At 39.1% G+C, this 26,559-nt stretch overlaps 1 protein-coding gene across 2 annotated transcripts in view; it reads right to left on the bottom strand.

Annotated features, from left to right (window-relative positions):
* Positions 1-26,559, bottom strand: part of TRDN (triadin) — a 118,848-nt gene that overhangs the window by 60,821 nt on the left and 31,468 nt on the right. For both annotated transcript variants that reach the window (XM_050949840.1, XM_050949841.1), the window contains exons 2-3: positions 16,698-16,907; positions 1,289-1,426 (exon numbers count right to left, since the gene is read on the bottom strand). In XM_050949840.1, coding sequence (XP_050805797.1) covers positions 1,289-1,426; positions 16,698-16,907 — 348 coding nt within the window. The remainder of the gene's footprint in view (positions 1-1,288; positions 1,427-16,697; positions 16,908-26,559) is intronic.

Here is a 26,559-nt window from a genome sequence, read left to right as displayed (position 1 = left end):
GGCCTAATACTGTGAGATGCTGAGTCCCTCCTGTGATTCTTGGGAGGTGCTGACTGTTCTCCACTCTGAGTACAGTCAATGGAGTTGGGGTTGCTGAGGACCTTCCAGGAGGCATTCAGAACCTTGCAATTTAAATGATTTAATTTTCTGTATAAGAATTGTATAAGCTAGCTCATTATATGATCCTTTCAAACCCTCATGTCCACTCTGCCTCCATCCATTCTCGTACTCAAAAATGTTCCTCATTGCATGGCTTTTGACCACCAGCACAATTTCAAAAATCTAGACAAGGAAACCACATTGCACCCTTTTTATTTCTCAACAACACGAAGAACTGGCCTTACGGTGGTTGTAAATCACATCTTAGAATAGGGTCTCCAAGTCATAAAGCTACATATAATAGCATATCTGTTAGTAGTTGTACACAAAAGCCCATGCAGACATCTTGCAGTGGCACAAATTAGGTGATACTTCTAGTATATGAATACAGTAGGTGAAAGATTCAGTTTAAGTTCCTGTTGGGTTTTAATCATTTTTGTTATGATGGAATGCTACACAAAGCAATAGGAATATGGTCTGGCACTGCTATGATCATCATGCCTAACTGCATATACCCACACAGGATGGTAAACATAACATGAGGTACTTGTGCATCTTACCACACCACATGCTACTGAACTGATTATCTATTAACAAAAAGATGGTTCTTTCAAAAACTATAAAAATAGATTAACTGTTGGCTGTTTGGTTTAATGTATCTGACAGCTCCATGAGATGATGCATATTAATAGCCGTTCCAAGGCCATACTGTTAAATTATTGATGTTTGTTATCCAAACTTCCCTTCAGTCCAGTTACTGTGTTCTTCCACCAGTACTACCCACTACTGTTCAAATAGCAAATAAAAGTGTTGTCTTAGATTTTTCAAGTTTTGACTGTACATTTAATTATTTCATTCTTATAAGGTAGAGAGAAACAATGTAGAATAGCTGCTGCCATTCTCCGAAACATCAACTCAGCCTAAATTAGCCCTCTTTACTTGGAAACACCACTAGTAACATTTAATTCTGACATATTTTCTGTAATTCCCTCTGAAATGGAAGATGAAAGCTAACAAAAACATCAGTTTTCTAACTCCAGTAGCCAGCTGATTCATTATTAGCAAAGGCGTTCACTTCTATTCGCTTTCCCTGACTTCTTTAACTGTGAGGTTAAAAATTAAATAAGTCAATATAATACATGTAAAACATGAGTTAGTGCACTTAGACAAGTCTGTATATCGCAAATACCTTCATCACTGTCATCATCATCAGTCAATACGATGTCAGACAGTAAAGAAATCAAACCATAAAGCCAATCAGTGGATTCTTCCATGGTCTGATGTATGATTCTCAGTGGCTCCTTGCTGAGCTTGTTAACAGAGCTTCCTGAATGCATAGGTTAAAACAGAAAACATTTGAAAAGATATTTTTTCTGGGGGTTAAGGTTATTCTGTTTTATTTCTTCACATACAGTACTAATTATGCCAATTTATTCACCAAAAACAAGCTCATACAATTTAATTTTATATTGCTCAAGAGCTTAAAGCATAGCTCTCTTTCCTCTGAAGAATTATCTTCTAAATACTTTCAGACCAATACTTGCAATTATTGGAGTGGCTCAGGGCCAGGAGGATAACTCAACTTTCATATGCCCTTCTGGTGCTTGTGTGGATTAAATTAAATTTAGATCTGGATCTACCAAATGTTTGCCCCGCAGACTGTATCTTCCAATGCCTCACCCCGAGAAAGACACCCCCTCCATACCATACAAGATTTCTGTCTCCTTCTCATTCCCAAGTCCATAACCTGCCTCTACAGTGTGGAATTTCATCACTAATTAGCAGTCTGCTGATCAACAACAATCAGTTGTGTGCTGTGCTTCCACCTGCTACTCTGCCTGACTCAATGCTCCATCTGTCTCCACTTCTTCCTCCATACATCACCACAAGGATCCTGCACTACTGTCCCAGGAAATTGCTGTGCCTTCGTGGCAGTGCAGGCTGGTTGCATCATTCTTGTGGAGTACACAGAGAGGACTTAAAGAAGAAAAGATGTACATAACTGGGATGAAAAAAATGGAGATCACAATGAAGAGGAGAGTGAAAGCCCCAAATGCCTCTGGCATATACATACATACACGCACACACACTCTTAATGTCACTTCATGAAGATGTAAAGTACTCCCCCTTGCCATATGCACTAGTATGCAGGGAATCACACATGGATAATAAGAATATTTTTAAAATGTTCATCTGATTAAGCTTTCACCAGCTTTCTTTTTCTTTACCCACAATTGTCCTTTTGATCTATTTCAGGAGAGCTTTTCAACCTCTTATAGATCATTCCACCTTCTCAGTCTCTCCAGCAAACCTGCATTACCCTAAGATCTATATCAAAGTATTGTTTAAGAAAGAGAAAGAAAGAAGTGTTTTATGCTAAAACATACTTTTCCATTAGGATTGTAGCCACAGTCCAGTTAAGATGAACAGAAATCCAGTCCAAGCTATTGTCCTCTTTACTTCAAATTAACTGATAGACTGAAAGATTCCCCTTATCTGCCTGGCACTAGTGGAGACTATGTAATATATTTTACCTAAGACAGTCCAAGTTAAATCATGAACAGAATTGTTATGCACATTTAAAATGGATTTGTATAATAGATCCTGCTCCTATTGAGTTCAACAGAAGTATTGCAATTGACTCCTATTGTAAAAAGACTAAGCACCATTGCCTTGGTTCCCACCACCTGTTTTTTTAACAGAATTATAATTTTATTATGTAAGTATTTTCATAAGTGAAATTAAATTTAATACAACTCTATTTACCACCATTTCTAATTACAGTGTCTGTCTTTCAAGCACAAACCTTATCAGCAATCAGAAGCAGACTTACATGAAAATTTCAGTGACAAAATAGTCAAAGTGCAGGCTTTAAGCAACCTCATTGCTGGCAACAATCTGAACAATGTTCTATAAGTGCTACAAAGAAAATGTAAGAGGAAAATAATTATTTTCTGCATAAATAAAATGGCTTTTTCCCCTTATTATATTTATCTTATTATCAATGAATTAATCTAAAAACACACTATACCACATAAAAGACCAGGGCAGATTTCTATAATTTTGAGTTTGCCTGTGAACAATGTGTAAAAAAGGCTCTTGGGTCTGAGCAGTATTTAGATGAAGTATATTTGGAGATACATCTAAGTTACATTATATCACTCATATCATACTATAAATTCAACATGTCACATTGGCATGGTATCATTGCACAAAAATGTGCAACATTTTTTCACATTTGCCCTATACTGATTTATACCCTGGTGCAATGTAAAAGATTTAAGAGAGAATTTTAGAGGTATAAAGTACCACAGTATTTACTTTGCTTACAAAAATTTCTTGCAACTGCTCCATCCGACAAGGTCCAGAGATTTTTCAAAAGAATCATCACAAACATCCCTTTCAATAGTTTAGCACTTCTACTAGACAATCAAAAAATAAACACCAACCTGCCTCCGAATAAAGTACCCACTGAAATGTAATTCAATTTCTGGGGCTTATTTTCATTTACATTGAGACTACTTTGTACCAGTCTGGCAGCATACAAGAGACTTCAAGTGAGTAAACAATTTACACTGCCAGAGTGGTGTAAAGAGGATAGAGCATAACTGAAATCAGGTCCTGGTCTTTAATTAAGCACATTTTCATAGAAAACATTTGTATAATGTTGGATTAAAAATTTTAAGTAACCAAAGGCAAAATTCCCCATTCTCATCTCCACTATGAGGCACATATTGCAAATCCTCCTTACATTAAGTGTGCAAAAAAATAATAATCAATTTGGGGGTGCGAAGATGTTCCTTTGGTGACATTTGCAAAAACCTGAAATTGGGGCAGGGGGGAACCACTGCAAGTTTCGCTGATATCCCTTATAGTGGGATGTGCTTTACACAATTGTGCCAACTAGCCTCCTCTACATCTTTTGTTATGCTCTCTGTAATTTAAAAAAACAGTTTTAGAGGTAATTATGCATCTTAATATGCTTAAAATCCCATGCCAGATATGCATGAAGTGTAAAGAAATTACTGATCAAATCCTTGCTCTCAGCTTTCCCGAGAACTTTGCCAATATCAGGTTAGTGTTTTCCTATTAGAATAAAATACATATGAAATAAGGAAAGGAAAAGCAATCCAGGGTGAATTAAACAGAGCGGGAGATGCTGTTTGCCTCAAGACCATGCAAAGAATTATGTCTGTTTTCAGTGGATTAGTGTGTTCCTTGCATTCCGGAGCGTGACTGACAAAATGAAAGCTTGAAAAACAGCTTAAGCTTGTTATTTTGATATTATTTAGACCAGCCTATCTTTTTAGGTCTAGCGAGAGAGAATATGTTGATAGTTTATTAGAATACATCTGAAACCAAGTACACTCAAACTACCCCCTGCATATCACTTGAGGACTTTTCTCTCTTTGGCCACACACAGAATATACTCATGCTTTAAACCTATTCTACACAGCACACTACATAATACATAATATCCAGTGACCTCAAAGGGAGCTGCTAGGCGCTCAGCACTTTTGAAAAACTGGGCCAAGTATTTAAATGGCTAACTGGGGCTTAACTTCAGGCATCCAGTTTAAAAAAAAAAAACTGGCCAATATCATTAGGCAGCTTGAACATTTTTCCATTCTATTTCACATGGTCACACTCTTGGTTATCTCAGATAGGGACCAAACCATGGGCCTCTCTTATCCCTTAAAGGAAGCCAATTTAATAGCTGAGTGGGTGGCAGAGTGAATTTGAAGGTGTCATCTTCTAGATTCAGGTCAGTTGCCAGACTTACCATGATTTGAGTACTGAGAATAGCCAGTGTGAGTGCCCTGAATTTAATCTACATGGTGTCTTTACAGGATTGGAAGGTTGCTCAAGGAGAGGCATACTTTGAAATGTGGCATTTTGTTGAGCTGATGAACACTTTACAAACTGAGCCAAAAAAAATCTAACATTTTTCTCTACGACAATTTAATACTGGAACAACTTATTTCCAACTGTTTTGCTGGGTGGAAAATAAAACCCTGTACTGTAGCTGAACTTTGTCCGAAAAGTACATGCAATTAATTGTGTAGAGGCTTGTTTTTATTGATATCTGCTGCTGTTTTAATAAGTAAAACACACACACACATACCTTACTGACTTTTGTTTTACATTAAATTATCTTTTAGTCCTTGTCCTGTTAGGTCCTGATCCTGCAAGACTTACACCTTTGAGCAACTTTACACATATGAGTAATTAGAACTCAATATGACTAATCACATGTGTTAATTACTCTCATACCTTAGTGGCTGTAAGATTGGGACCTCAAATAGAAGCAAACCACAGCATTTGTCCATGTATTGTTTGCTACTGTATAAAGACTCTTTCAATTCATTGAAAACTTAGTACTGCTGGTACCTACATCTCCATTGCTATGAGAATAATAGCCTATTTCACCTATCTTCTCTCAGTCTGATCCTAATCAGGCAGTTCCTCACTTGCAAAATTGTTTTGAAGATGTTTAAAGCTGGATGACTTCCAGACGACTGAAGCTAAATTCCAGTCAAATGGGAGGATTTTATACATTACTTAGCAGTAAAACCTTATCTAACCAAAACCCAGCTGAATTCTCTAGGAGGGTCTTTGATACCCGTTTTATACATCTACAAGAAATTTGGGAATTTGCTTGGATTTTCTTTGATAAACACATTTAAAATGTGGTTAAAATAGCTTATTTTATCTTCTAAGAAGTGTTGCAAAGATTAAATCCTGCTGAGTCCCCCATAGATTTGGAAACTGGTTTTCATGCTTATTGCATCCAAACTGGATTACTATAATTCTTTGTTTGTAGCCTTCCACCATCAGTGTTGCTGTAATTGCAATTTGGTCCAAAACGCAAGAACAAGAATTATCGCTTTTACCCATAGGAATCAACAGATTTACCTAAGTCTGAATTCTCTTTGGCTTCCAATTTCTGCTCCCATTGATTTGAAAATTGTGCTTATGTCTTTTAAGGTAATTAATAGCTCATGCCTGAACTATATGACAAAACTTCCATGATGATACTTTTAAGTTGATGAAAAATCTTTTGCTCTCTGAAATCAACCTGATGCTGGACTTTTACAGGTCCCTCAATATCTTTTCTTTGGTCATAAAATGCTGTACCTGAAAGTGTTGAAGTAATTTCAACTGTGTCAAAAATTTTAGACAAGCTTTTGAGAATAGATAAAACCTTATTTCTTATCTGAACTAATACTAAGTTCTGTGATAGTGATTTTTCAGTATACGAATGAAGTATATGATATGATTTGCAGTAGTGATTTGAGCATATTTGTTTAGATTTTATGGTTGCTGTTACTATTTATTGCTGTAAAGCACACAAAGGGTACTAACTGACTTGTCTGTGCAGGTTGCTAAACTACTTCCTTCTTCAGTTGTTTGTCTAGTTTTAATAACAATGCTAATAACAAGGTCTGTCATCAGTCCTTTTGCTATCAAGTAGTTTTACCCATCATATTTTAAGCTATTTAATTAATTTGTGTACCAGTTGTGGTTTTAATTCAATTACATGTGATTACAACAATATACTGAATATAATTTGAAATCACTGTACAAATAAGGGTAATTATCTGGTGTAAAGATTGATTTATTTATGAGATATCCAATTAATTGATAATGGCAAGGTACAGGATGTGAAAACTTAGAATTTCTGTCATGTTTGACAATATATAAAAGCCTCACACTTGTTAAAATGCTCATAAAATATATTCTAGTTTGAATAAAAACATATGTACATGTCAGAAACTACTGTACTTTGACTTCAGAGTTTGCATATTGCCTAAGGATCTCCAGACTGCTAGTTGTCTTTGAAGGGAATTTTAACTTCAGCTGCTACTACATACTTCTACTGCTTCTGAAGACCAAAAGAAAATATATCAAATAAAATCGTTTAATATAGTAGATTAGACATACACCTTGTCTCCCAACACTAACACCAGAATCCGTTCAACTCAGGATTCCTTATAGATCACTCTGGTATTTGAAAGCCCTGATTTTCCTCACACTTACTCCAGTGTGAGTCAGGATAAACTCTGGTATGTATCAATGATTTACACTGATATAAAGCTGCTGGGAGAGAAAACTCAGACCTTCCATTTCCCTTACATGCCAATGTATAGATATTTAAAATGTAAATATGCAGTTAACAGTCTACAGTATAAAACCTCTGGTTAAATGATTTGTCTTTCCTACCACTCAGTAATTATAAAGAGGTTCAGCTCAAGTATATAGCTAAAACCTCAACTGAATGTAGAAAGAGGTATTTTCATCCAAAATGATTTGCAAGAAAAAAAATAGTTATATTACAGTAAAATGCACTTAATTTCCCTAATAAATAGTATGTCTGATTAATTGGAATACTTGCCAGAAATTGAAAATAGAGTAAAAATAATCCTACAAAGTGCTATGCAACTTCAACTACTACAGGCTTGGCTCACACTGGAAAAACTATAGATATATGTTTAGCCTTGACTGTACAGAAATAGTTAAATGACTCTAGGAGGCTTGGACTTCCATTGGAAGTCTTGGATTGGGTCGGGTTCTAACTGTACAAAGTTTGCTTAAATATCATGTCATGTATTAGCCACTTTGTAGTGAAGCCCCAGAGTGGCCTCCCTCCGAGCCTGAGACAGAGGGACCACTACACTCTTCTTGGTGGGTGGAGCCAAGCTGACCACTCTCCCCTGCACCAGAAGCAGAGGGGAGGGATAGAAAGTATAAGAGGCAGGCCCTTCTGTTCAGTTGGGCCAGTGCTAGCGAAGGAGGCACATGTCTCTAGCCCACTGCATAATTCTGGATCAGACCCTGAGCTGTGCAGTGCCACGCCCCTGGAGGAGACTGAGACTGAGGGCCAACAGATTATGGAGCCACACCAATGGACTGAAGTAGGAAATAGCCATGGGGAAGCAGACATTAGTCAGGTTGTGCTATCACCTTACCAGACAATGTGTTTTGACAGGATCCTCACTGACCCACAGGCGGGATCCCACAGCACTGTTAGCGCCCTGGGCCGAGACCCCGTGAAATAGGGTGGGTCCAAGTCCTCCTACTGCCAACTCCAACTCTCAGGTGGCGGCCTATTTACCCTAGGTCAAAAGGCCTGTGCCTTGTTTGTGGCTTGCCCCCTGCCAGAAGGCTGCAAGTCCATAGTCTATGTGTGCTGTCTGCCTTAGCCAGGAAGCTAGTCTACAGACTACTTAATTCAGGGGTCCCCAATGCGGTGCCCGCCCACTGGCCGCCAGACAAGCAGCTGCTGAAATGCCGCTGAGAAGCAGCAACGTCAAGAAGTGCTGCTGCCGAAATGGTGCTGATTTTTGGCGGCATTTTGGCGGCGATGCCTCTTGATGACGCTGCCTCTCGGCAGCATTTCGGTGGCTGCTTGTCCAGTGACCACGCTCCTCGGCAGCTAGTCGTCCAGCGCCCGCCACATGAACAGATTGGGGACCACTGACTTAATTGCTTATTGCTCTGCCCTGCCCAGGAGGTCAGAGCCCAGACTGTGTTTACTGCCTGCCTTAGCCAGGAGGCTTGAGCCCAAAGATTGCTTATTGCTGTGCCCTACCCAGGAGGTCAGAGCCCAGACTGTGATTACTGTCTGCTCTAGCCAGGAGGCATGTGCCCCAAACCGCTAATTAACTTCTATTTATTGCCTGACACTGCGAGTCAGACAACGGACAAGCCTGATATGGAGAGACCAATGCACACGTGTTTTTGCATAATATTTTAAAGTTATCAGCTGATCATAAACTTCTTCCTATATGGACTTCCTTGTTCAACTTAATGTTTTCCATGTCTACAGTGGCTGATATGGACATTGATCTTACATTAGTATTAAAATGCTTTAAAATGCTGCTAATGATATGTAGAAAGCTTCTTTTTTGAAGCCGTTCATGAAGCAAAACTGAAGATCTCCTAGCATATCAGAGCCTCCTGAGAATCTGTTGGTTGGGACAATATCTTAAACTGACAAATCTGCTTTGACCAGATGCTACTGTAATTAACTTTACTCATTATAGTCGGCTAGATTTAGATGTTAGCAAACAAGTGGCGTTACTGCTTGCTGGCGGTCAGCGATTGCCCATTCTTTGTTATCTTAGTTAAACAGGCCACACACAGACACACACACATTTAGAATACTGCAGGCAAATGTCTTTACCAGGTGGTAAACAGGGATCATCACAATGTTGTGAATAAGTGGCTATAGGGGATGACAACAAGATGAATCAAGGAATGGACAATAAAAAAAGGGAAGAAACAGTATTAGCAATAATGAACATTATAGGATGGCACTTGACAAAATAAAGCAGCTATGGTGTGAAGTGAGGATTGATTTCATCCCTGTGTTATGAAGTAGAAACTGGATTTCAGTAAATAGAAAAAAAAATGCACTGTAAGGTAATACAGCAAGAACCAACCAGGGTAAAGCTGCAATTAAATAATGCTGTAAAAAATTATTCACAAAGATTACAAAAATGTAAACATTCTTTTGCTCAAAAGAAACAATTACTTTTGATTAATTCTACTGAATTATTCTTGGTTCCCTCACCATCAAAAGTCCAAAAACATTATATAAAAATTATTTCACTGATAATACCTTGTGCAGTTGTTACCAGTATGACTTGCCATTATTTGTTTAAAATTAGAAAGTTCATAAGCATCATCAAGGGCCTGAAATTTGGTTGGCGTTTTGTATTAATCTGAAACACTTAAGTATGCAAGACTCATTTCTCTTCTTAGAGCTTCTCTATTAATCCAAGTCAGTTTATGAAATTTCATGTTTTCAACTTCATGTGGTCTGTCACAATTTATCATATTGTACACCAGACCAACTGAGATTATAGCAATACTAGCTAGAACCACAGTATTTCATGGTCTTGTCATTGTTTCCAACATAAACTCCATTTTAAGGGGGTTATAACTAAGCTGTAAAATTTGCTGCAGGGTGAAACATGGCAAATAACACGTCAGCTGGGCAGCTCTTTTTAAAACCTGAATTTGGTTTAAATCAGTTTGACTGGTTTTAGATTTACAGAAGGGGTGGGGGGTTATTTTTGTGTATTTAGGGGACATTTGTTGAGTTCTCATATAACTCAAAACTGTTTCAGTTTAGAACTTGGATATTTGTAGGCTGTTCATTCATGATGTGGACTGGTGACATAGGGTACAGTAAAAATAGGCTTTCAATAGGCCATGAGACTGAGATTTAAAGTTACTGCACACAAATAAGGCCAAACCCTACTGTTCTAACTTAATCCTCACTCAGGAAAAATTGTCCAAGGCCTTCTATACGTGGCAACATTTTTTGTTGTTGTTTTTTTTTTAAACCAGTTTTTCCAATGTAGTTATAACAGTGTAACTCCCTGTGTGGACCCTCTTATTGCAGTATAAATGTGACTTTTTCCATTTTCTTACATTACTTGGGAAGAGGTTTAAGCTAAACCAAAAGGAAAAAGTAATTTCTACCAGAATAAGAGTGTGTACAAGCAGTGTTATACCAGTATAACTATAAATTCACATCTTAGTTTATACAAGTAGAACATTCTCATGTAGACAAGCCCAATGCAATGATTGCAGGCTTTGGCCCCAAAGGAAGCCCATTTCCTGCACATGAAAATGCACAATTTGCCAATCATACTTACCAAAGAAAAATACTCATTTTATTTAGTGCTGAATTCAACATATCTTGATATTAAAGGACACTTTATGAAAAGCAGCTCCTACATGTTGTCCTGTTATAAGCACGTGCAAACTGAGGATTCCACAATTCTTAGTGTTTCTGCAATTTTTGTTGTTTTTTTGTGGAATACATGCTTTGGTTAAAAAAAGCTAGATTTGTTTCTTTTTTTCTCTCCTCATTGCCTCATACCCTGTCTTGACTAACCCAAGCCAGAAGAAAACTATCTATGGCTAAACAGCAGCACCAGAGGCGATTGAGAACTAATTTAGGAAGAAGTTAACTGCAAAGTGTTTAGAGTCAGCAGCTGACAGCTGCCATCCTATAGCAGCACAGCCAGGATTCAGCTGTTTTGCCATTGTACCGTGGGAAGCCCAAAAGAGTCTCCTCTGTGACTGGCTGGGATGCTGGGTGTTTCCCATGGTTCCCCAACATTCTGCTGCCTTTTCCTGGCTCCACCCGCAGCCCACTCTTCATGCCAGTCACACAGACACAGGAGGACTGGAGAGAATGAACCCGTGCTGTAGTTTTCTTAAGAGCCTCTTCATGCATTTGTACCAGAAATGAATGAATAATTCGCTGTGAATAATTTATTCAACAAATATAGGTTATTTTTCTGGTCATGAAACAACTAAAAGAAGATTGAAACCTCTTCACATTTTTTGCTTTTTGAAATTACTCAGATTATTTTGTGAGGGTTTTTTTTCCCATTATTTTCTTTATGGATAGCTGAGTCACTACCAATTCACTGTGAATATGACACTCAGGAGTAGAAATCAGAGCTGTGTTGGTTACCCGTGATTGGTCACATATATTGTTATTGTTATTGTTATTATTAGGAATGTTGAAAATATTCAAACATGTTGTACGTAGTCCATTTGTAAATTTGGATCTTTGGCCAATTCATCTTTGTGAAGATTAAAACAAACAAATTATCTGGTCAACTGGACCAATAAAAACCATAACCAATTATTTTGTTTCATAATGTGTAATACACATTAACGACTTGTAAAGCAAGTCAGCAAACTGCACTTTAAAAGACTGCAAAAATCAAGCAGGACAATGCTGCAAGGCTCAGATCAAACCAAAAATGAATAATCTTTTTTACATTTTTGAAGATACAAGTATGAAAGGTGATTCCTAATACAGTATGCTATTCACTTATTCATATCATAGTCACACAGTACATAATGCATGAAATTTGCAGTGTCTTTTCTCAGACTCTTGTAGCACATCAGCTTCATATTGCATTAGAAATTTTTCAGTCATGTTTATAACTGTACAATAAAATGTAATAGGAATACAAGCTTTTTTCCCCCCTTCACATGAATCAGTGTGTAAGAAATGAATCTGAAAGACCGAAAAAATTGAATTCCATACCTTTGGAAAGAAGTATTTGGATACTTCTTTCCAAAGAAGTACTACTTTATATTGATATAAATTCTTGGGTCATCACAGGATTCTCAAATCGCATAGCCAAACACAGCTGACTAGAAGGTGGCTCTTATCTTCCAGCCCCTCCCCAAGCCCACTGGTACACATGCACTAAAAGTGTAGGGTAAGCAATTCTATTCATACATATTGCAATATTGGCTCCCATTAAGCCTATATCTATACTACGAATGAAGGGTGTGCTTCCTCTGTTTGTATACACTTTTGTACTAGCTCTCATTCAGCTAGCGCAAATATAAATAGCAGTGTAGCCTCAGGAGCATGGGTAGCCACAGCAGAGGCTCAGCATAACCATGCAGAGTACACACCCACTCGTTTCAGGTGGGTTTATACTCGGCACAGCTAAGCTGTGCCTCTGCTGCAGCTACTCAAGATACCGTAGCGACACTATTTATACTCATGCAAAATCTCATTCAGCTAGCACAGGTATGTTACACAAGCAAGGGAGCCACACCCTTACCTCATAATGTAGATGTAGACTAAAATGGTTTTCATTCAAACCACCGGGTTCAGACTTTGTAGAATTTACAACAAAATTGGTCTTTCTGGATGTATGCAAATATAATATACACATATCAGAGGGGTAGCCATGTTATTCTGGATCTAAAAAAAGCGACAAAGAGTCCTGTGGCACCTTACAGACTAACAGAAGTATTGGAGCATATACACGTATATATACACACACTCCTGATCCTCTCCACTTTGGACTTATGTAATGAGTTTCAAAAAAATCAAAAACTTGCTAGTTTGTTTCTAAAATCAAGGATCTGAGACGATGGTAACCATGAACAGAGATCTATGGGTTGGGCATTCTCTTTGGAGAGCTGCAACAAAGATTTTGTTAGAAAAGCAAATGAAAACAATGTTATTAAAATGAATGCACTGATATTTTCAGAATCTCACTGTTATTTTTCTTCCAGGTACTAAAAAATATCATGAAAGCAAAATTCAAGTTAATATTTCAAATAAGAAGTCATATTAGTTCAAATTTAAACTGCCTGCTACTCCTTTGAGGCTAGATTCTCTTATGTTTCTGTTAGTCCCATTAAAGCAAATATATCATCCCACTGAAACTAACAGAACTGTTCATAATGTATTACACAATGGGTGAAATCCTGGCCTCATTAAAATCAGCTATAAAACTCCCATTGACTTCAATGGGGCCAGTTTTTTTCACTCAATGCTGTTTAATGGTGGGAGAATCTGGTCCTTAATGATTTTGTGTGCTTCTACTGAGACTTCTGGACAAGAGACTCATAAAGACATTATAAGGGCTTTGATAGGGCTTTTGCTGCAAAGAGATAGTTTAAACCATCTTTTGGGATAGATGCTGTATATTTGTAAGCGGTGCACAACTCCCAAAGGCAATCTTCAAGTGGATAAGGAAATAAATTGGAGGGAAAAATCTATAAAACACAATAGGTACTAAGGAAAAAAAGACAGGCAATAGTAGAATTAACTCCATTTTCTACTCGACATTTCATATGTAAGTGGTAGCAAATTAATGTAGATCATGTTTGCAAAGCTAAAGCAAAAATACTGAAAATAACAATTCCCATTTTATACCCATGCTTGGATGCTTCAGGCAGAGCCTCAAACTAAAGGGAAAATATCAGTGATTTTCACTTATTCTGAACACAAGCACTATAGTGTGTGTTCCTTAAGAAGTCTGTCAATCAGGGCCGGCTCCAGGCATGAGCATTCCAAGCAGGTGCTTGGGGCAGTAGTCCGTGTGTTTTTGCCCCCAAGCAGCACATCGAATTGCCACCGCGGACAGCGGGGGCTGTCCATGTGCCGTTAGGGCAGCAGGCGCGTTTCCACGGTGGTGGCAATTCAGCGACAGCTTCTATGTTTAGCTCTCCATGGCGGCGCAGCTTCTGTCTTCCGGCTGAAGACAGAAACTGCCGCCGAATTGCCGCCACCGCGGAAACGTGCGCATCACCGTAACGGCACACGGACTGCCCCCGCCGTCCGCGGTGGCAATTCGGTGCTCTGCTTGGGACAGCAAAAACAGTAGAGCCAGCCCTGCTGTCAGTGGTGTCAAATTATGAGCCATATCACAGTACAATAATCCCACTGAAACCAAGAGGACAGATCCTCAGCAGGGTAAATCATTTCAGCTCTGTTAAGGCAAGCAGGTTGGACTATGTGACACCCTTTTTACTATTACACACAGAACTCAGATCAAGTACCATGATTCACTTATAAATCCAGGCTAAATAGGAGTCTTGTAGTTGAAAGCCCCAGCTCCTGCTAAGGAGAAATATGTACCCATTGTTACATTTGTGTAAATAAAGAAAACTGGTTAATAAATACATGAGAAGAAGCAGAAAAAGGAGAATATTCCTCTTCCTAATAATGTACCATCTGACATCCAGTTTAAAAACTTGCATTGCTAATGAGTCAGAACACCAAGTCTCTTCCAGGGAAAGAAAACGACTCATCAACTGGAAATACTAAGGTAGCATTTTTCACAGACTTGCACAAAATATACGCAGTCACCTTTCAAGTAAAATTTTACATTATTTTATTCCAACTGCCTGAAAATGTCATTTTCCATTAATCCCCTGGGAACAGCTCACGTAACCAGTGCAGCAGGAGTGTCAGATTTCCATCTGACTGTTTCAGCTTCCACTGTGAACACAGTTATCCATGTCTTAATGTTTCTTCAACCAATCTCCCTCCACGCTCCCACCCACTCCACCACCAGTAGGCACAGGCTGACAGCTACATCCTTCAGTTCAATCCTTCGACCTTACTTGAGAGCCTTACCTGGGACATGCCCAAGGTCTGCAGTATCGGGCCTGCTAACTGCTAACGACTAGGTATATTTGATTGATGGTTTATGCAAAAGAAAATAAAACGTTTTAAAATAGTGCTTCATGGATAATACTGGTTTATAGGTTTAGATTAAATTAAATATAGATACAATCAAATTGTTATGTATCCTGTAGAGAAATCACTCAAAAAAGATAACAGTACTTGTTGGGACTGAGGTTGCCATTGTTTCCATCTGGAAACCAAGGAGCCAGATGACAGTCAAGGGATTCCAAAGAACAAAATACAGTTTCTCTACATTCTAAGCTTATTTGCCATCCATTAATCCAACACTGGAAGATTGTGTCAGGCTCAGTCTATGGCAAAAAACCTTTAGGTCAGTAAATCAATATTGATATTTAGCAGGGCAATATCTGTCAGTAAACCAACAAGCTCTGGGAAGTTAATGTTGAATCCTAACTCAATTTGTTCTGAATAAAAAGGCTCAAGTTTGAATTTTAACTCCTAGTTAGAGACAGATGTTGTAACATTAGAACGGGAGTTATGACTTAAGAAAATAATTCTTTCACCTTTATTGGTTTTTCTTTCTTTATTCTTATATTTCCCAACCACACCCACTGTATTTACCTCTAAAAGGCTTATTTCTGTAGTAGCTTACTTATCATGGGGACTCTTTAAAACACAAAAAAATTGGACTTTGTTAACAACATATTACAGGAGGTCTCTGTATAACTTGAATGTATTAAATTGCTAAGCACAAACCATAAATAGCAGGAAGTAATGAATTCAGTAATTCAATATCTCTTCTACACTTCACTTCCTCTTCTCAACTTCAATGACCATTCTTCCACCACTGTCAGAGGTCATGTATCCCCACCCTCATCTTGTACAACCAGCTGGTACTCTTGAGCTTGGACCATATGTACTGGTTATTGGCCAGATCCTAAACTAGTGTAAATCAGTGTTGCTACATAGAAGACCATGTAGCTACTCCAATTTATGCCAACCAAGGATCTGTTTCTATATGTTAAAGTATTACAGTTTACATGGCTTGCATAAATTATACTTCATATATGTGTTTTTATTGGTGTCAGACTGCATGTGATTGCTATATTATGTTTTCTGTAATATTTAGGAAAATGTATGTGAATGAATGATCTGTTAGTGATTGTTCTGTGTTTAGTAGTAATATTTATGTAGACATTCGCGTAATGTAATGTAATCTGAATGTGTTGCATTTATGCTCAGAGTTAAGGCTACACACTGTTTCATAGTTCAGATATATCCATGCTCCTCCTGAAGAACCAGAGGGGTGTGGATCCTGCTTTAAATGCCAAATCTATCAAATCTTTAAAACTATCATCACTAGCGAAGCCTCCATAAAAACAAGGTTTACAAATGCCCGTAGGATGAGCACTTTAGCATAAATTAGATGGCTAATAGAATGACAAGACTTCTAAAGAGTACAATTATTTTTAAAATTTAAAAATGCAAAATTGTATGGAATATAAACTGATCTATTCTAGCATTTCAGGGCTTTCTCTTTTCACCTGACTGGTTCAAAGAAGCTGAGGTGCATCCAAATGTATATAATACACAGTGTACACAAAATATAACAACACATTTTGGTCATAAATATATGAGATGTTAAACAGAATTTTACCTGCAAAGGTTTTGTAATCCACCAGGTCAAACATTATAATAGCTACTGCTGACCAGGTAACAATCAGAGCAACAACAAGAAGCCATGCTGCTGGCGAGCTGAATGTTGTCATTATGTCCTCTGTAACTGACTTCTTTCCCACTTTCACTGGCGGCGTGAGAACTGATCCATTGTTGTTGTCCATCACTGTGGTGGTGGTTGACATATGTCCTAATCAAACATTAAAAAAAAGAGAGCACATAAATATATTAAGCTAGATACCTATCAGTCTAAGATAAAGAACATATATGTAGGTTCTGATCTGTTACAGTTGTTATAGCTGTCAAGTTTTCGAACAACATAGGCCCTGATTCAGGAACGCACCTCTGTTCAGAACAGTACTTAAACATGTACCTTAGTTTGCTTACATGCTAACCTAAACAGGGATGGAGTTAAATACATTGAATCCTAAAATAGGGCTTGTTTACACAAACATTTAGTTCGCAACAAGTTGAAGAGGTGAATCCAACCTGCACTAGCCTTCCAGACTGAGTGGATCCTGATGAGCTCATCCTCTTTGAAACAGGACAACATCAAAGCACATTAATTGTTAATGCACATTAGCAGGGTCGACAGGGACAACTGGTCCATGGCAGGACAGTGCAGGGTAGATTCACACCCAAACATGCCTCAAACTGATTGTTTAGACGAGCCCCTATATTGCTTTCCTTTTTATAATTAATCACTTAAACATATTTTTAAATCAACACTTATTCAGTACAATTTTTAAGCAAGTAGTTAACACTGACTTCAATGGGACTTAAGTCTCTTCTTTCATTTAAGCACTTGCTTTTAACTGAATAAAAATCCCTTCCTGAACTGAGGCCACAATCAAAATACGTTAGGAAAAAACATAATAACCACAGGAAAAAAACAATGTATAGCTTCATTGCTCACCACAGGCCATTGTGCTGTGACTAGCTACACACCTAAAACAGTGGTTGATGGAAGCATAAAATATTATAATAACCCTCTACAAGACTGACTTGTTATGGACTGTGATGAGGCATCTGCCCCACACTGGTGGAGAAAGGGTTAAAAGCAGCCCTGGGGAGACTGTGCAGCAATCAGAGATGGGCTGCAATGAACAGCCAATCAGGGCAGAGCAGGCCCATACATAAAGAGAGCTGCAGGGCAGAGGAGGTAGTGCCCTCTTGGGAGCCCAGGGAAAAAAGACTGAGTCCCTGAAGGACTGAGGGAACCACCAGCACCGTGGATAGAGCAGTGCTGGGCTGGGTCAGAGGAGTGAGAGGGAGCTCTAGCCTGACTGGCTGAAAGACTGAAGCCCTGATACATGCATGGAGAAGGTGCTAGGGCTACGGGGAACTGGCCCAGGGAAACAGATTGCAGGGGCTGAAGGAGACAGAGCATGTAGCTACCGCCTAGAGGATCCCTGTGTCAGGACGTGGAGTAGTGGGTGGGTCTGGGTCTCCCCCATCCCTCACCCCCACTTGCCACTGAGGGGATTGGCCAGTGAAGGGCTGCAGTTTGCCACTGAGGGGAGTGGCTGGACAGAGGACTGCTGTTCCCCTGGAAAGGGGGGAGAATGGAATGGGGCATGGCCAGAGGGCTCTGTCTTGAAGAGGATGCCATAATGTTTGAAACAATGTGGGTCCAGAACAGAAGTGACAGCGGTCAGACACCACTGGAGGAGGATGCCCTGTGAAAAGACTGAACTAATTCCCAGAATGACCAGAAGGAGGCAGGACAGTGGTGAGTCCCACCCTGTTACATGAACACTGTGCCAGATCCACAGTAAAACAGCCTACATCTACTGAGCTATGCTACGGTGACCAGACATCCCGATAAAATCGGGACAGTCCTGATTGTTAGTTGTTTGTCCCACATCCCGACTAATGTTTGGTCAGGATGCCATTTGTCCCGATATTTCGCACTTTTTTTTTCTTTTTTTTGGCTCTCTGCTGGCGGCACTCTGTTTTGTTTTTTTTTTTTTTGCTCCGCTGGTGCCCCTCCCCCACCATATGTCCCGATATTTTGTTCCTCTCATCTGATCACCCTAAGCTATGTCAGTTTACACCAGCTGAGTATCAGCTTTGAATTCTGCTGTCAAGGACACAGGACAATGTGTGTGTTTATACTCTATTCCATCTCACCAATCAATAGCAGTAGAAATGTTCTATAGTTGTGCCATGACTTTTCTAGACAATGTCATTACAATTTGTGAAGAGTCATATTTTTGTAACCAAATTGTTTTGAGCACTTTCACGTTCAAAAGATGGCCTTCTAAAAGCCAGTCTTTTCTCCCAGGAGTTGCAGTGTCAAATGGGCTTAACACTGAAATCTAAAGATTCTTTAGTAGAAAACAGAGAGCAAGATGAACACCTATGTCAATTCCCATTCAGCAGATACCACCTGTTTACTGGTGAACAGCTGCATTTTTAAATACAAGCTATTTAACTTACTTCCCTGTGGCTGTTGAGAACATCTTACACTGCACACCGCTAAAAAAACCTTAATGAAGCTTACAGTTTCATTATATCATGTTTCAAATTGCTGAAATTTAAAATTTGAAAATTTCTGAGAAATTCTTGAACTCAAACAAGTAATAAATGCAATAATCACTGCTTTCATTTGATATCCAGATATGAAGCTGCACAAAATCAAATCATTCACTCCTCCCTAGTCAGCAAGAGTCAAATGGCACTGTTACACGCTGAGCTCCCTCTTTTGGGAGACACCAGGCTGCACTATTGGAACTAACCCTTGCATCCCACATACATTTAATCTTACAGGGTCTGAGTTTGTATCCAAACACTGTTTCAAAGTCCAGCCTTTCTGTTACACTCCTGAGGTACCATCCTCCTGTCTAGTACCACTTTCTTGGGAAGTGGGACCCTATGTTCTCCCCTATACTGAAGTCCACCAGAGCTCCACCTTTGTGGGAACTTTGGTTTATTGTTTAACCATTCAAGAAACTTGTGACAGTTAAACCAGGGGAACACACATTTTGCCAAGGAACCTCTACACCAGACACTTTACTCAGACCAAGCACAAGAGTTACAGATCTAGGTAAAAATAACAAACAGCTGCATGGAAAACCCCTCCCTTCAGTGTCTTCACTACTCTAAGATCCTTTTGGGTTTTGGTTAGTGACCTTCCAGGGTCCCAGGACCCCACCTGCACTCCACTCTTCCTATTGTAAGCTGATGAATGGCTGGCGAGAGAGTCCCAGAGCAAGAAGATCCAGGACTTAAATAGAGTCTGGCCTTCTCTGTCAGGTGCCCCCTGCCAGAGCAGCTTCAATCCTCTCTCCCTCCCGCCATCAGATCAGTTGCTCAGCTCCTGCTCCCCCACCCAGACATGTTCCCAACTGGGAAAACTAGTTTTCTGGACTAGAGCTAGCCTATTGTAGGGTGTACTCATTTGAACGATGGACCATCAAGCCTGAGGCATGTTGATGGTTTAGCCATTATTAGCTCCTCTGCTAGGTGTCAGGATTTCATCTAACAGCTCCTAGGTGTCCAGCTCAAGATGGAGGCTACAGTACAAAAGTGAAGGGCACAAGACAATTCAGAAAAGTGTTTCAGATTGATTAAGACATACACAGACATATACGAATCTGTACCTGTGACATCATGTTTGGGTAACTTCTCTAGCAGCTAAACTGATGCATTATTTATAGTTGTCACACACAAAAAATCTAAACATATGTTACATATTTGCATAGTTTGGTTAAATTCATCCTGATCAAATTCTTATTAAAGGCTCCCCACTGAGTTCAGGGGGGCATTGGATAAGGCCCTGTATGAGTCTGAATTTCCAAAGAATCCCTTTTATTGCTAAAAGAATAAAAGAACAATGCACATACTAGTGTGAACTTGTACTCACTCCTTATTTATCACCAACCCAAGAGCATGGTGAATTTTATAGCTGAGTGCAGTAGCGCTGCCTCTGTCTGGGTCTTCTCATGCTGATGCTGATGATGGCCACTTCTGATGCTATAAAATTGCTACCTTTCTGGCTGGGTCACTGAACACTCAGGTAAGAGAGAAAGGGGCATGTGATGAAGCTCTAACTAAACAAAGATAAGCAAACTCAGTCTGTTTCTCATATCCAAAATGACAAATATTGATCTGAAACCTCTACCTCTTAGGTTACAAGAATCTTGAAGAGAGAGTTTAAGAACCCCAGACCTTAGTGCATATGGCGTGTAGCTCTTATTTCAGAGTCTATCTTGAGATACCTACAGAAATGATAAATACATAGGCTGTGGTGAACGAGATCCTTTGTTTTGTCCATCAATTTATATCTTTTTAAAATTAGAAAAATGAGATGGAGCACAAACTCTTACAAGCTTGAGACTGATGAAAACTCTTTTGTTCCATGTATAATGGAAAATCAGTCCAAGAGTGATGTGATAATGAAATCATCATTACATGTCTTGCAATAATTTGTAATGTGAGCAAGGTCAGTGTCAGCTTTAGCGGTGATATGATTTACACTCAAACACCATACATTAGAACAGAAACTAATATAATTCACACCCTTGACTGTTCTACATTTTTCATTCATTGTGATTATATATAATTTCCTTATTTTTGTCCCCTTTTTAGATTGCATTCACTCCAAAGATCCCTATCCTGATCAAGTCTCTCATTTCAAGCCGTAGAAACCTGCATTGTTAAATAGTAATGTTGTATAAGCAGCACAAAATTGGCAAGTTACATGATTTTTGTAACTTACATGAAATTTGGTTTAATTTATGGATAATGTATTCAGTTAATGAACAGTGTCTTATCTATTAAGATGCAAGTTATACACTTTTCTATTTTAAAAACATCACTGCTTCCATTTCCCTGAACATAAATATTGGATCAAACATCACACTGCAGGAGAGAAAAATCAAGCGACAAAGATCAGCTTCCTAAAGTCAAATTCCAAGTCAATAGCATTATGTTATGTAACATTCAAATTCATTCATACAAAAATAAACTGTGTGCATGCAACAGGTCATAAATGATACATTATGCATTTTCTTTCCTCTAGGGAGACCAGCAGAGTTTATGATGTAAGGGAGAGAACAGAAAGGTATCTTGATAAGTCTGATTGGCATCATAACATATATCTCAAATGACATACTAATGAAAGACATTTGCACAGTAAAAGCAAAGGCAATTAAAACTACATTGTAATACCAGCCCTGAAAAGGTTAAGGAAGCTGAGAAAGAGTGAGTTAGGCTACACATGAGGGGACTAGGCTGGAGAAGCAATGCTTGATTGGAAGATGAAGCTCCACTGAGCAGGTGTGGGGTGGGCTAGTATAAAGCCAGGAAGCTTGCAATAGAAAGTGTGGCAGTGATGAAGTCTGCAGTCATCCCCTGCATTGGAGAGGGAATTAGAGAATCCAGAGAGAGAGAGCAGAACCCTGGGAGCCTGGCCCCAAGGGAAGGGTGTACCCAGAAGGGAAAAGGGTGGATAAGAAAGCCCACGGGAGATAGAGTAGGAAGTAGCCCAGGGGAAAAGCACTCAGGTTTAGGACTGCACAGACCTTGGCTGTGTGTTGTAGGATCCCTGGGCTGGACCCTGGAAGAGTGGATTTCTCTACCAGCTACTGACAATAGGTCCAGTGAGACACTATACCCTGGAAGGGGAAACCACATAGTGACCTGGCCAGAAGCCTGAGTCACAGAGAGGAAGCTGCAGCTCCTGGAGTGAGAGGAGCCCTGGAATGGCTGAAAGTGGTGAAAATCTCATGGAAGAAAGTTGGGGCCAACAGCTGGAGGACACGATGGAGGACATTGAAGAAGCTTGAGCCCCTCTGGACAAGACTTGAACTTCCACTAAAAATATCTAATAGCAAGATAAGAGGTAACACTATCTAAAATATTAAGTCAAGTACTATATTATCTGTATTGTGTGGGCCCTAAATGAACATTGGGCAAGATGTATTGATTGCTGAAATTCGTGTATTATCTTAACATATCTTAAAATAATTTATCTATCCATATTTTAAAGTTAAAGTTATTTGAATATGGTGTTTATACTTGAACCTCTTTCTTGCACTAAAAAGCATATACATAGCATTCCCCTTGACTGGAACTTTGCTTTACAAGCTACCAGTGCAACCTTGTGATTGCAATTTCTTTGGCAATCTATGCACTTCGTCACCCACAACACAGCTTCTCTGCAAAGACTTGTACTTCTCCCTGACTTCTGCCATCGCCACCTCTACAGCTGCAGTTCTCAAAAGCTCAACAGCTTCCAATTTTCACAAACACTGTCTGCTCAGTTAGGTCAATTATGGGCCCAAATCAATATTAAGCTTTCCTAGAGCCAGCATACCCAATAACTGGTAGATTTTCCCCCAGTATAGCTGAATCCTCACGTGGTGCAAAGCCACCCTCACTCCTGGCCTCCATCTTAGGAGGTTTAGTGAGAACTTCCTTAATCCAGGCTGATTTTCCCAACTTGCTGGTGTGGCTTTCTGAGGCTGTTGTCAGCTGGGGAAAATGAGAAAGTTGGTACAGCTCACATAGTGATTAAAAATTACGTGGGGATTAAAAGACTAGCAGCTGCCAATGCCTTGTCTGCATTACTGCTTCCACTGATACTACTATCAGTGGAGCTGCACAAGAATGGGAAATCTTAGGGGAAAATACCTAGTATAGACAAGGAACAGGGAAGAGAAATGACTAATGTATTGAGAATGCTGACCAGATCTCCTCCCAAGGTGGCTGAAACACTGACTTCTTTTCCCTTTTGTGTCAGAGGTGCATATATCATGTTTGGATCTCACTACCTATGCTGTACATCGCACATTGGCTGAAAATGAAGGAAAGGGAACAATCTAGGATGGAAAGGCTCAAATTATATTGGAAATTTCAGGCCTGTTCTGGAACTGTCAAAAATATAGCAATATTGGGGTGTTCTACTCACAGTTTAACAAAGGCTCCAAGAGAAAAATCCCCCAACACCTGAAATGTTTATCAGCAGAGAAAGTGACAGAAAAACAGCTACATAAATATTAAAATAATGGAAAGAGGTGATAGGATTGCTTGTGAGGGAATGGATTACAGACTTATCAGTGACTGACAGTTATAAACATGTAAAATTCATTATAAAATAAAGGGGGATGACGAGACCATTTCTAAATAACAAAAGAAATAAATCAAGATTATAGAACATGGAAGAAGATGGTGCATGAAAATTAAATGAACTGAATACCAAAAAAGTAGTGACAACTGTGTAATGTATTGTATACTCCATTTCCTATTTTCCTTATTATTCCTGCACTGGTTTTATTTTTGATCAGTATAAAGTATGTAATGGTATAAAAATTATATTGTTTATCTTGTCATTCATACTCAGAGACAATGTACATCAGTTTTTAAAAGTATCACATTGATTTCAATGAGAGTTTGTGGAATAAAAGTGACATCTTTCCTAAACATTCCATTAAGATGTTATCCAGTTCAAAGGAAATGGGGAACCAGGTACAATGTCAACAGCAGAGCTACATGTACTGTATGTTATGAACTGGCACAGTTATTAATACAAGATCCTTTAAAGATGTGTATTTAAGGATCCCAACAATGGTGGTGCTTCCCACAAAGTAGCAATGACTGCTCCTGCAGAGTCGTTACATAATCAATCACTTAATGTGGGGCACAGGAGAAGAAACAAAAAATTCTTTCCAAAATAATTGTTCATACTAGTATTAATTAAAAACATACACAAAAACGTAGGTTAAAAAAAAGCATTTCATTGACTCGAAAAGCACTTCCTAATAGTTTATGGTCAGATTGTGACACCTTTCCTTACACTGAGTAAGTACCTTATTACGCAAGTAGCCCCATTGACTTCAACAGGACAGCTCATGGTTTAAGATACTGTTGAGTGTGATAAATGATATCACAATTTGGCCCATAGCAAAAATTCTGAAAGTTTTTTTACACACTTTATATTCAGTATTGCTTCTCCCTTATACTTTATTTTTAAACACATTTGCATGGAAACAGTGTCTTTCATCTTTAAGAGTTCATCAGATCCTGCTGCTTGTACCCCTCCTGGAGTCATAATCCTTCTTTTGTGATATCACAATGATTTCCACATCAATCTGTGAAGATTATGATGACTTCAAATGAGGAGGATGCAGCAAGAGAAGATGAACTCTTAAGAAACAAATATACTGTTTTCATGCAAATGGCCTTCATAATAAAAAGAAAAAGAAAATATATGGGTGGCATTTTTCTAAAAAGAATATTTTTCAAAGATTTAATTGAAATGTCAGGTGCTGTTTAAAATAAAAGCAATAAAATTCAGGGAGAAGGCTCAACTTTTTTTTTCCAGTCAGACTCACATTCTAGCCAGCAAGTTCTTATGTGAATTAATTTTATCATTGATCTGAACTATTTAAACACAAGAAGAACAGTTGTTATTTGCCTCCATTCACAGACTGTCAAGACAAATAGAATACAACTCAAACTTGAATATTCCATCTGTCTGCATCTCCATATGTTTTTTTTGTTTGTTTTTTTGAGGGGTGGGAGAGGAATCATTGTTCAGGGCAACTGCATGTGTATTTCCCTCTCATGGTCCAGCAAGGTCACTCTCGCTCAGGCTTTCAGCTCCCCAGCTGTTGCCTCTCTTGATCATAGACATGTGAGTCTCCCTCCTGACTAGGGTATTTCCAGGCTGCAAAGTTCCCTGCTTACCTCATAAATCCCGCTGCAAAGTCAGACTGTCTAAGCAGGGCTGCTTTACTTTTCTCCTCAGAGATAGTAAATGGAGCAGTTGCCATAGTTAAGTTGCCACCCAGCTCTTTCTTAGTTAGCCCATTTATTAAGGTAAAATGATTACAAAGAAAACATAAAACAATCAAAGAACCTTCATGCTTGCTAATAAGCTTACCAGAGATTACCTCAACTCCAGCAAGGACTCAGACATATGAACAGTCCTCCAGACCCTACCAAGGAGTTTTTCTATGGTTCCAAGTTCAACACAGCTGTTAGCTCAGCACCAGCACCCAAGTCATGGCCAACTCTTTCCTATCATTCCCATGACGAATTGGGGGCCCCTGCTTGAACAGAAGGTCCCATCCACTGGTTGCAGCAGAAAAGGCCTGGAGCCGGTTTTAACTGAAACTATTTAACCAAAAGTCCTTTTTTTCCCATCTGTTGGTTCCTGGAGAAACCAGTTTGAATAAATGTATGCAAGTTTCTTTCAAGGTGCAGGTGTTACAGCCTGAGTTAATTTGCCTAACCATTGCCCAGTGTCCTGAGTTCCTGAGCACTATGATCCCTCTTCCCCATGGAATTACATACAGTCTCTGGCCCACAATGATACATTTAATTCAATAAGGTTTGCTCAGAATATTGCATAAAAATGTCATATCTATCATAGGGCATATACACAATGGGTTAGTGTCACAGAGTGAACTAGCCCTTTAAGGGATTTGGCTTCAGCCCCACTTGTGCTTTGTCATCTTGTCCCAGGCCATTGGTTTGCACCAGTGGCTGAGGTCAAGTGATCTGGAAGCATATGATGTTAGCCCAGATAGGAGACTCTGAGCCAGCTCCATCACAAAGGGGAAGACAAAGAGCTAGGGGGAAGGTTTCTCCAGAGAAGTGCAAAGTGGATCTGGCTGAGATCCTCTGCTTAGAAGCAGACCTTGTATTTTTGGAAAAATCTGTTACAAGAATAGGTGCTGGAACTAGCATTGCTGGAGGTGCTGCCACGCCCCTGGCTTGAAGTGGTTTCCATCATATCAGGGTTTACAGATTGGTTCAATAGCTCTCAGTACCCCCACTATTCAAATTGTTCCAGCATCCAGGTTACCAGCCAGGAGCTGAAGAAACTGTGA

This window comes from Gopherus flavomarginatus, chromosome 4, assembly GCF_025201925.1.
Source record: "Gopherus flavomarginatus isolate rGopFla2 chromosome 4, rGopFla2.mat.asm, whole genome shotgun sequence".
NCBI classification, from domain to species: domain Eukaryota; kingdom Metazoa; phylum Chordata; order Testudines; family Testudinidae; genus Gopherus; species Gopherus flavomarginatus.
This window is presented reverse-complemented; position numbering and strand designations above follow the sequence as displayed.